At 41.8% G+C, this 12,395-nt stretch overlaps 1 protein-coding gene across 10 annotated transcripts in view; it reads right to left on the bottom strand.

Moving 5' to 3' along the window:
* Positions 1 to 365: 365 nt before the first annotated feature.
* Positions 366 to 12,395, bottom strand: part of LOC123767971 (sulfotransferase 1C4) — a 53,653-nt gene continuing 41,623 nt past the window's right edge. For all 10 annotated transcript variants that reach the window (XM_045758194.2, XM_069306550.1, XM_045758193.2 and 7 more), the window contains 2 exons: positions 11,318 to 11,438; positions 366 to 961 (listed from right to left, as the gene is read on the bottom strand). In XM_045758194.2, coding sequence (XP_045614150.1) covers positions 840 to 961; positions 11,318 to 11,438 — 243 coding nt within the window. In that variant the 3' untranslated portion in view covers positions 366 to 839. The remainder of the gene's footprint in view (positions 962 to 11,317; positions 11,439 to 12,395) is intronic.

The following is a 12,395-nucleotide window of genomic DNA, read 5'->3' on the forward strand; positions in this document are numbered from 1 at the left end:
GAATCTTAAACAGCATTTGGCCCATATTCCTATTGGGTATCATTTGCTGTACATTTATACTATATTGCGTATTATTCAATTTCCAACTTATGTTAACGCCAACTGATTTTGTCATATTTAGTATAAGTAATTAAGTTCTAACATTTGCTAGTCTGTAAAAGTTATAATGTTCATTATGTAAGCTACAATTCATGAATAACTCCATTTATGTTCATCTACATTTAACTTTAATTTACATCAACATTTGGTATCCATTATTTTACTGTTATTTACATTGAATATTAATCAGTTTACAATATTGATAATTCCATTTTAAATTTAATTTCCACCTTTCATTATGATAATTGGTATAATTACTCATACTGTTAATAGTATAATGTATTTTGTTCACTCTACAATTTATGTTAATTCCTAAATAATTTTAAATAACTTCACTTTAATATAAATAAATATAAATGAATGAATAAATTTAGATTTAAACAAATTTTTAGCAATCATGGTATTTGTCCAAATTTCTGAAAATAAATGCGTCCCAGGCTTCTTGGCGGATAGAGTAAAATCGACTGTTGTTTCCAAAGGCTCCGGGGCTTCGACACAGCGCCAAGACCCATATTTATGAGCCTTGAGAACACACACATGTAGATCACCGTGTTCCAGCACACATTGTACAGTCCAGCACTACTGTACACCGAGAACAATCTTACTAGCAACCGCGAAGTTGCAATAAATTCCATGAAACTTGTAGTTACAAATATTTTACTTATTTAAATAATAAAATTTTATATCTATGTTTGTTCACCCTCACGCCCAAAATGAGTGTGTTCTTCCTGGTCCACATATCAAACTTTGCTGCCTGAGTACTTGAACTTGAGACCTAAGTTAAGGATATTTTTCATGGTCCACAGATCAATCTTGGCTTCTTGAGTACTTGTGAGGTGTTCCTTCCAGTTGCCCACTTCACCTGTAACACACAACTATTAGGTCTCATCTTCAGGACAATCTGAGTAAACATTTTAATATTCAGATTGATAATATGACGTATATTATACATCTGAATGTATAATATACGTCATACTTGGTCGAGGTATGACGTCGACCAAGCTGACGAGGCGTTTGACCTGTTATCTTCAATCCGGTGCCCCTAGATATCACATGAGACAAGCCCATGACATCACCCTAACTAGAGAAATGCTGAATAAAAAAACTTGTATAATAGACAGAACCTAAGATGCAAGATTACAAATTCTTGAAGCAATCCACATAAAAATAGGACAACCTACCATGAACACCCAAATTACGGAACTATTTACTCTACCCACCATGAGAGTAAGGACAAGTCCGGAACATAACGATACCTTACCTTGAGGTTACCTTGAGGTGCTTCCGGGGCTTAGTGTCCCCGCGGCCCGGTCGTCGACCAGGCCTCCTGGTTGCTGGACTGATCAACCAGGCTGTTAGACGCGGCTGCTCGCAGCCTGACGTATGAGTCACAGCCTGGTTGATCAGGTATCCTTTGGAGGTGCTTATCCAGTTCTCTCTTGAACACTGTGAAGGGTCGGCCAGTTATGCCCCTTATGTGTAGTATACGATGCCAACATAGAAGGCACCGTATATGTACGATGCCAACATAGAAGGCACCGTATATGTACGATGCCAACATAGAAGGCACCGTATATGTACGATGCCAACATAGAAGCACCGTATATGTACGATGCCAACATAGAAGGCACCGTATATGTACGATGCCAACATAGAAGGCACCGTTCAACATAATAGGCCTATTACACCTAATTAATCATTGTATGTGCTTCGTCTCCTATTTACCCCTTGCTTTTTCCTTTATTTTACTTATTTTTTCACCTGACCCCGTGAAAGGTTATACCCCGTACTGGTATATACCTAACGCAATTATAACTATTATTACAATTATACAATTATAACGCATCATTTTGAAACACTGGAAGTATCTCAAAATGAAGCTCTGAGAACAATGCTGGGAGCACCTGTATGGACGCGTAGAGAGAACCTTAGAATGGAAACAAATTTACCAGCTTTAGAAAACAGGATGAAACAAAGGATAGCCGCCATAATAGGAAAACTTACTGGAACAACCGCCAGACTGTCAGTCAAAGACAGCATACAGAGATCCTTTCAGAAAAGCCTACAGTATAGAACAAGCTCATGGATGGATAATCTGGTCAAGATTTTAGAGAAAATGGACCTGAAATGGACCATTAAAAACAAAGGGGAAGATAGACCATATCAACACTTTCGACAGCCTCCTCCATGGGAAGAATCGAATCTAAAGATAATCATTGAAAGATTTCCAGTTAAAAAATCAGCATGTGACCCTCAGAGGCTCAAGGAAGTAATAGAACAACAAATGGAAACCATCTCAAGACCGACAACGACTCACATCTTCACAGACGGATCAGTTGATCAAGAAAAAGGTTCTGCTGGGGCAGCAGTTTACACTACCAACCATGAAGCTTACTGGAGCATGAATAGTGGGTGCTCAACATTGCAAACAGAATTATGTGCCTTGAAGGAGGCAATAAACTATACAATTGAGAATAATTTACATGATGTCATCATTCATACAGACTCTAAATCTTCGCTCCAGGCATTGTTATCCAGTCAGCACAGAGATAATATACAACTCCTCACAGAAATTCAACATATAGGAAAAGATGCCCATAATCTAGGGCTGTTAATCACCCTAAATTGGATACCAAGTCACATTGGCATAGATGGTAATGAAAAGGCAGACTCACTAGCAAAAACTGCCACTGCTCTACCTGTTGTACAGGCTCAAATACCTCCAAGTTTCTCACAGATAAAGGAGCAAATCAAGAAGAAAATATTCCCAACTATCAAAAGTCGCCACAGAGCCAAAGTAGCGGAAGGAAGATCCACTGCGATATGGTACGAACAAGCCACTGGCTACTACTCTTTCAAGCCTGGCAAAAAGATATCCAGAGACATTGCAGTAGCCATACACAGACTCAGACTTGGATACAAGTGCTGCTGGGAGGTAATGAACCCAATAGTTAAAGAGTGTCACATCTGTGAAACAGAAGCAGAGGCGCCACTATTGCACTACTTACTGGAATGTGAAGCTACTGAAGCCCTGAGCATCAAACTCAACATTAATCCAACGGCAGCACCTGCATTACATGCACATTCCACTGCGACTACAATGATTAGAAAAGCCGTTGAGGAATGGGACTCATTAGTGAGCATTCTGCATCTACATCCGCCACCAAGATAATGTTAATAAAACAAGATTAAAACCAGTGCAATAAAACGGAAGCGATAAATAAGCAGGGAAAAAGGAGAAGTCCTCTCCTCCATTTTAAACTTAGACCCAAATATCACAGGAAAAAGGTTATCACGTATAACCAAACTCAATTACGGGCTCACCATAGCCCGTGCTACATGGACACTTCCTTCTGAGTAGCTAAGTCTGAAACAACAACAACAACAACATGTATTGGCGTACTAGGTATGGCAGTTGTTGGAAAGCAACTGTGCTGTCAAGGTTCGAGTCTACCTGCGGGTGGTGTCTAAAAGTTGTTGTGTTAACTTTACTTATGAGTTTAGGCAAGTTTGTGTGCATATTATATATATATATAAAATATATATAATAATATATATATATATATATACATACGCGCGTGCGTATTTAGTTATATATATACATACGCGCGTGCGTATTTAGTTATATATATACATACGCGCGTGCGTATTTAGTTATATATATACATACATGTGGTTTGTCTCACCTTATCACTCCCAATGAATTAACTTAATTAACCCCCTGTCAACTAGTGGGGCTAGGTATCCTAAGTCTCCTTGGTTCATTTTCTGACTTAATTTTTAACTTACTCTTACCTAGTCATTTACCGAAATTATTTCATTGAGTGTATTAAGTAGTTCTTCAGGTCTTTTTAATTATACAGTCATTACTGAACTATCTATAGTTATTAATCATTAGCTTAAATTTGCCTATGTTTATTATTCAACTTTTCTTTGATTTCATTTATTACCAAGGTTGCCTAGCCTCGCCATGCTCCCTTACTCCATTGTACCCCTGGCTTTGCCTGCATCTCAAATTGCAAATTGTTACTTAGTGTACCTGAGAGTACTCGTAAGCAATCTACCTCATTTTTTCTTTTTTTATCATTTTTGCTCAATTTGTTTTTTTTGTATTGCTTAGTCTTGCTTATATTTTTTGTTTTGTATTTCTATATCTTGTGTTTTGTATAGTCCATGTTTACATGTTTTTTCTTTAATCTCATTAATTGCCTAGGTTGCCTAGCCTAGCCATACTCCCTTACTCCATTGTACCCCTGTAAGCCCCTTTTGTGTTTGTTTTGTACAGTATTGTGTATATATTTTTCCCTATTTTATAGCTTATTTCTACTTATTTCTGATTCTACAATCAGCTTTTTTTATGCAGACAAGTATAGACCCAGAACTTAACCTCTTATCCACTATCTATGACAATAATCACTTTAATGATCTAAATTGCAGATATTTTGCAGCACATGATGTAAACAATGTATTAACTCATAATCACAATATCTCTGTAATCAATTTGAACGTTAGATCCCTAGGTAAACACTTCGATGATGTTAGTGCCTTGATTGAAACTATTGGCAACAAATTCTCTTTTATTATACTTACTGAAACATGGTTGAAAGAGGATACTACTCAGCTCTTTAACATGCCTAACTACTCAGCAATTCACAACTGTCGTCAACTTCAAAGAGGTGGTGGCACTGCTCTTTACTACCACCAAGAACTAACATGCTTAAAAGAAATTAGAACTAGAGACTGCTATGGGGAGTATATCTTCGCCAGCTTCAGAGTCAAGGGTGCCGAGTCTGTCCTGTCTGTGGGTGCAGTCTATAGAATTCCCAACACTGATGTGTCTGAATTCAACTCAAACCTTAGAAATCTAATACTTGATAACAGACTGAACAAAAACCACCTAATTATCGCAGGGGACTTTAATATTGACCTCTGCGAGCCCGAACACCCTACTGCTGTTAGCTTCCTCAACTGTATGAATTCCTGCTTCCTCATACCCTTAATCACTAGACCTACTAGAATCACTGATAGCACTGCCACGACTCTAGATCACATCTGGACCAACATAACCTCTCCGCTTACTTCAGGTATAATCACCGATAGCACTACAGACCATTACCCCACATTTCTCTTAACTAACATTAACAAACCACCTCTAGAAACAAGGGAGTTAAGCTTTAGGCTGCACAATGAAACTGCTATAAACAATTTTATAACTGCTGCTGATAATGTCAACTGGGAGTCCGAGTTAGGTAACATAGGGGACATCAACCTAGCAGTGCAATCTTTTCTACAAACAACTCTTAGCCTTTATAACACCCACTGTCCTAGGCTTACAAAACAAGTCACAAGCAAAAGGCTTAACAATCCTTGGCTTACAAAGGGAATACTGAAATCCATTAACAAAAAACACGACCTTGAGAAGAAGTATAGGTTAGGAATTGTCTCCAAAGAATTCTCAAAGAATTACTCATTATTGCTATCTAAGATAATTAGACGAGCCAAAACTAAATACTACGAAGATAAATTTACTCAAATAAAGAGCAACATTAAACAAACTTGGAGCACAATTTCACAAATATTGGGATCAAAGAAATCTTTAAATAACAAACCGACTCTCCTGTCTAATAACGATGGTCAGCTTTCAGCCTCTGATTCTGCTATTGAGTTCAATAGGTTCTTCTCTTCCATTGGTTCATCCCTTGCAAATGATATTCCATCTTCCAGTACTGACATTAAGGACTATCTTACAGGTAACTATCCACAGTCTCTGTACCTAAAGCCTATTAACTCCATTGACGTCAATGAGATAATCCTTTCCCTTAAAACCAAGTCTGGTGCCCTTGAGGAGATACCAACTTTAATTTACAAAAAAGCCTCCAGATCTTTAGCCCCTGCTATTGCATTGCTCTTCAACAAGTCACTTGAACTCCAAACCTTTCCAGATATTCTAAAAAAAGCGAGAGTAACGCCTGTCCACAAATGTGGTGACCCCACAGATGTTAACAACTACAGACCTATATCAATCCTGCCAAACTTGTCAAAAATTTTTGAAAAACTTATATATAAGCAGCTTTACTCATATCTAGCCAAACTCAATATACTTAGCCCTTGCCAATATGGCTTCAGACCCAAAAAAAGCACTAACGATGCACTTATTAGTATGCTTAACTCGATTCATACAGCTCTTGATAAAAAGGAGTTCCCTGTTGGGTTATTTGTGGACCTGCGTAAAGCTTTTGATACTGTCAACCACCATAACCTTCTTCTTAAATTACATCATTATGGAGTCAGAGGACACTCCCTACAATACCTCGAGTCCTACCTTACTGACAGGCTCCAATATGTTTCTGTGAATAATACAATTTCTCCCACCCTACCCATCAACATTGGTGTTCCTCAGGGCAGCATACTTGGCCCTCTCCTCTTTCTCATCTACATTAATGACCTTCCAAATGCCTCCCAACACCTCAAACCAATTCTATTTGCTGACGACACAACCTTCATTTACTCCAGTCCTGACCCTCTTGCTCTAAATGCCACAGTAAATACTGAGCTAAATAAAGTCCATCTTTGGCTAACTGCCAACAAACTCACCCTTAACATTGACAAAACTTTCTATATTCTGTTTGGCAATAAATCCTCTAGTCATATAAATCTCAAAATAAACAATACCCAAATTTGTAACAAATTAGATGGCAAATTCCTTGGCATTCTCATTGACCACAAGCTGAATTTCCAGGGACACATTCTAAATATATCAAAAAAAGTTTCAAAAACTGTTGGCATTCTTTCTAAGATCAGATATTATGTACCACGCCCTGCCCTGGTGACTCTCTATTACTCCCTTATCTATCCTTATCTCAACTATGGTATTTGTGCTTGGGGTTCTACTACCCAAAATCACTTACGTCCTCTAATTACCCAACACAAAGCTGCTATTAGAACAATATCCAACTCTGGCCCCAGACATCACTCGGTACCCCTACTCAAATCTCTGAATATGTTAGATATTAAGTCACTGCACATTCTCTCATGTGTATTATACATATATAAAACGCTAAACTATAATGCCAATCCTGATCTTAAAAGCTTCATAGAAGGTTGTAACAGAACCCATGAGCACCACACCAGAAATAAATACAGTTTTGATATTCCTAGAGTACGTCTTAATCAAACTAGAAATGCTCTACAAATCAAGGGGCCCAGAATGTGGAATGACCTTCCCAACCATGTTAAAGACTGTACCTCTCTCAACCAGTTTAAGATAAAAACTAAACACTACCTAATAAATTCCCTGTAATCCACCTCACTCCTCTATTGTCAACCCATGTCTGTTATTTTCTTTTTTTTTTTTAATCAACACTGTTTGTCAACCTATTGTATTTGTGCTGCTTTTTCAGTCATGTTCCCCCCTTTTTTTTATCTTTATTTGTATTTGTTCTCAACACTTTTTATTCTTTATGCTCAATTAGTATTAAGTTCTAGATATTAATGTTTTTCTTGCCCGAAACGCATTGCGTAATAGTGGCTTTAGGCATTGTATGTACTAGCTCTATCTATATATCAATCCATTAATGTAACATCACTTGTATGTATATACCTTACCTGAATAAACATCTGAATCTGAATCTGACATATATATATATAATATATATATATATATATATATATATATATATATATATATATATATATATATATATATATATACATATAAATAATATATATATATATATATATATATATATATATATATATATATATATATATATATATACATATATATATATATATATATATATATATATATATATATATATATATATATATATATATACATATATATATATATATATATATATATATATATATATATATATATATATATATAAACAAACAAACATTGAACTCAACCCCTGCAAGAGACTCGAACCCAGAGAGCACAGGTGTTCGCGCAGCTGTGCATAACTAGTACGCTGACCGCTTGACCACGCTGATCCTTAAAAAGAGATGGAAAATAGGGAGCTTATCGCCAGCATCTCGACCTCCCAAGGACACCCGCTATGGTAAGAGATCAGAATTCGTTTTTCATCAGTCAATTGCGTTACCAGGGAGAACACGAGCCACCATATTCACAACGTAAACCTCAAGTCAAACTTGCCTTTGACTTGTGGTTTCGAACTCAGTCAGACAGGAACAGCCTCGTGGGCCGAGTGGAGGACTACCAACATAAGCGTACCCAATGGGAAGTCCGGTAGCCGTCCACCAGGCAGGAAAAAGGTAAAAAGATTGAAAAGAACCCCTGAAACTGCACCACAACAACAGAAGACTAGTATAGTCTCCGTGGTGTAGTGGTAAGACACTCGCCTGGCGTTCCGCGAGCGCTATGTCATGGGTTCGTATCCTGGCCGGGGAGGATTTACTCGGCGCAAATCCTTAACTGTAGCCTCTGTTTAACGCAACAGTAAAATGTGTACTTGGATGAAAAAACGATTCTTCGCGGCGGGGATCGTATTCCAGGGACCTGCCCGAAACGCTACGCGTACTAGTGGCTCTACAAGAATGTAACAACTCTTGTATATATCTCAAAAAAAAAAAGAAGAAAAAAGACCAGAGAGAGAGACGGCCGCCGCTGGTATGTGAGCTACGCAGCACCGTGCGCTCCAGCGACAAACTACTCCCTACAAACATGAATATACGCTCAGAGTGGAGTTTTCATAGATCATTGCACCCTTCGCCTCTGAGGGAACCAGGTTCTGGCTCGTGGTTCCCGGTAGGCATAAGAACTCCACATGACTGAAGCCCCAGACTGATGTAGCTAATATGAGTCCGATAGCTTCACAGACCCGACGGGGCTCCCCCACAATAATATCCATGAAATCACAAGAAAGTTTACAGAAGTCTAGTGGTGTTGTGTACTGAACAATAGCTACTAGGGGCCTGACAGCTGAGTGGACAACGCCTCGGATTCGTAGTCCTGAGATTCCGGGTTCGATTCCCGGTGAAGGCGGAAACAAATGGGCAGAGTTTCTTTCACCCTTCATGCCCCTGTTCACTTAGCAGTAAATAGGTACCTGGGAGTTAGACAGCTGCTACGGGCTGCTTCCTCGGGGTGTGTAACAAAAGGAAGGCTTGGTCGAGGACCGGGCCGCGAGGACGCTAAGTCCCGAAATCATCTCAAGATCTCTCAACTTTACGAGGACACTGATTTTTCAGGGACGTGTGTTTATGAGCGCCGAACAAACAATTTCCAATTATTCGAACAGCGTTCGAATTAGGCGCTGTTCGAGTACAGCGTCTGGGTCAGGTCACCTGGTGTAGGTAGGGGCAGGGTCAGGTCACCTGGTGTAGGAAGTGGCAGGGTCAGGTCACCTGGTGTAGGTAGGGGCAGGGTCAGGTCACCTGGTGTAGGTAGTGGCAGGGTCTAGTCACCTGGTGTAGGTACTGGCAAGGTCAGGTCACCTGGTGTAGGTAGTGGCAGGGTCAGGTCACCTGGTGTAGGTAGTGGCAAGGTCTGGTCACCTGGTGTGGGTAGTGGCAAGGTCTAGTCACCTGGTGTGGGTAGTGGCAAGGTCAGGTCACCTGGTCTGGGTAGTGGCAAGGTCTAGTCACCTGGTGTAGGTAGTGGCAAGGTCTAGTCACCTGGTGTAGGTAGTGGCAAGGTCTAGTCACCTGGTGTAGGTAGTGGCAAGGTCAGGTCACCTGGTCTGGGTAGTGGCAAGGTCTAGTCACCTGGTGTAGGTAGTGGCAAGGTCAGGTCACCTGGTGTAGGTAGTGGCAAGGTCAGGTCACCTGGTGTAGGTAGTGGCAAGGTCAGGTCACCTGGTGTAGGTAGTGGCAAGGTCAGGTCACCTGGTGTAGGTAGTGGCAGGGTCTGGTCACCTGGTGTAGGTAGTGGCAAGGTCAGGTCACCTGGTGTAGGTAGTGGCAGGGTCTGGTCACCTGGTGTAGGTAGTGGCAAGGTCAGGTCACCTGGTGTAGGTAGTGGCAGGGTCTGGTCACCTGGTGTAGGTAGTGGCAAGGTCAGGTCACCTGGTGTAGGTAGGGGCAAGGTCAGGTCACCTGGTGTAGGTAGTGGCAAGGTCAGGTCACCTGGTGTAGGTAGGGGCAAGGTCAGGTCACCTGGTGTAGGTAGTGGCAAGGTCAGGCCACCTGGTGTAGGTAGTGGCAAGGTCAGGTCACCTGGTGTAGGTAGGGGCAAGGTCAGGTCACCTGGTGTAGGTAGTGGCAGGGTCAGGTCACCTGGTGTAGGTAGTGGCAAGGTCAGGTCACCTGGTGTAGGTAGTGGCAAGGTCAGGTCACCTGGTGTAGGTAGTGGCAAGGTCAGGTCACCTGGTGTAGGTAGTGGCAAGGTCAGGTCACCTGGTGTAGGTAGTGGCAAGGTCTGGTCACCTGGTGTAGGTAGTGGCAGGGTCAGGTCACCTGGTGTAGGTAGTGGCAGGGTCAGGTCACCTGGTGTAGGTAGTGGCAAGGTCAGGTCACCTGGTGTAGGTAGTGGCAAGGTCAGGTCACCTGGTGTAGGTAGTGGCAGGGTCTGGTCACCTGGTGTAGGTAGGGGCAGGGTCTGGTCACCTGGTGTAGGTAGTGGCAAGGTCAGGTCACCTGGTGTAGGTAGTGGCAAGGTCAGGTCACCTGGTGTAGGTAGTGGCAAGGTCAGGTCACCTGGTGTAGGTAGTGGCAGGGTCTGGTCACCTGGTGTAGGTAGTGGCAAGGTCTGGTCACCTGGTGTAGGTAGGGGCAAGGTCAGGTCACCTGGTGTAGGTAGGGGCAAGGTCAGGTCACCTGGTGTAGGTAGTGGCAAGGTCTGGTCACCTGGTGTAGGTAGTGGCAAGGTCAGGTCACCTGGTGTAGGTAGTGGCAAGGTCAGGTCACCTGGTGTAGGTAGTGGCAAGGTCTGGTCACCTGGTGTAGGTAGGGGCAGGGTCAGGTCACCTGGTGTAGGTAGGGGCAAGGTCTGGTCGCCTGGTGTAGGTAGAGGCAAGGTCAGGTCACCTGGTGTAGGTAGTGGCAAGGTCTGGTCACCTGGTGTAGGTAGGGGCAGGGTCTGGTCACCTGGTGTAGGTAGTGGCAAGGTCAGGTTACCTGGTGTAGGTAGTGGCAAGGTCTGGTCACTTAAGAATCTATTAAGTTTCCCGAAAAGTGCTCAACTTTATTTACTTCGAGTTTGTTTCATCTTTATTTTGTACCTTCATGACGCCCAGTTCAAGTTGTATCTTACCCTTCCTGAAGAATCCTCCATGTTTTTTAACCAGTTCCATGTTGATTTCTTCTGAGAAGTCCTTGATTATGTTTCTCTCCTCTCTCTTCCGCATCTCTGGGAAGCTTGTGTAGTCAGCTACCTGTGGAGCCCGAGCAATAATCCAGTTATAATTATTATCAAACAAATAATACAATGGTGAAAGTAACCTTATGAGATTATTAAGACTTTAATACGCTCTCTTGTATTTCACGACGTTATATCTTGCAGGTTCACCTCTATTACATTCATCACATTATTGTCTGGTCTTCCATTATTTTCACTCTCACCTTTATCACTATAGCTTCTTACATTAAGATGAAACCTTTTCTGCCTTGAATAATATGACTAACTGTTCGAATGTATTATACAATATTATTATATTGTTCATTTTCTCTGGAAGCCCTAGAGGAGATAAGACCTGATTTACTATTAGGTTTCCTAGCTACTTATTCATTGTAATGAATACCGTTCACCACTTTGGATCTACCTTCTAAAAACATCCGAGTCCAAGAATAATAATGGACAGAAAGTAGACTAAAACTAAGAGCCAGGGCCCAAGCCGAATCAAAAGAGAGTGAAGACGGCTTGTCGACATGCGAGGCGATAGGCAAAAAACAGAGACGCCTCATCCCGGATTATAGACGCATACAGTTTCAGTAATGCCGCCAATGCCCTAGCAGCCGAGGCCAACGTCCCAGACGATAGCCCGACACTCGGTGCCTCCACATCCTCCACAAGCCAGTCCGATGACAGCTCAAGAAGGGAAAATAAGTGCAGGACCGAAGCCAGATGCACGCGAGCGCGAAGATCCTCCACAACCAAGGCAGCCGAAAGGGAAGGGACCTGAGCGTGCAACTGGAGCAAGTCAACCTCACAAGGAAGCACAGGGGCGTAAAGGCACACATTGAGGTGCTCAAAAGCACCCTCCAGGTAAACCTGCAATATCGTAGTAACCTTCAGCCAATCCAGCGTGCGGGTATGACAGAACCTGTGCCACGTCCCAAGCAAAAAGAAGTGGCAGTCTGCAAGCCAGGAAGACGCAGGAACATCACAATGT

This window comes from Procambarus clarkii, chromosome 58, assembly GCF_040958095.1.
Source record: "Procambarus clarkii isolate CNS0578487 chromosome 58, FALCON_Pclarkii_2.0, whole genome shotgun sequence".
In the NCBI taxonomy this organism is placed as follows: domain Eukaryota; kingdom Metazoa; phylum Arthropoda; class Malacostraca; order Decapoda; family Cambaridae; genus Procambarus; species Procambarus clarkii.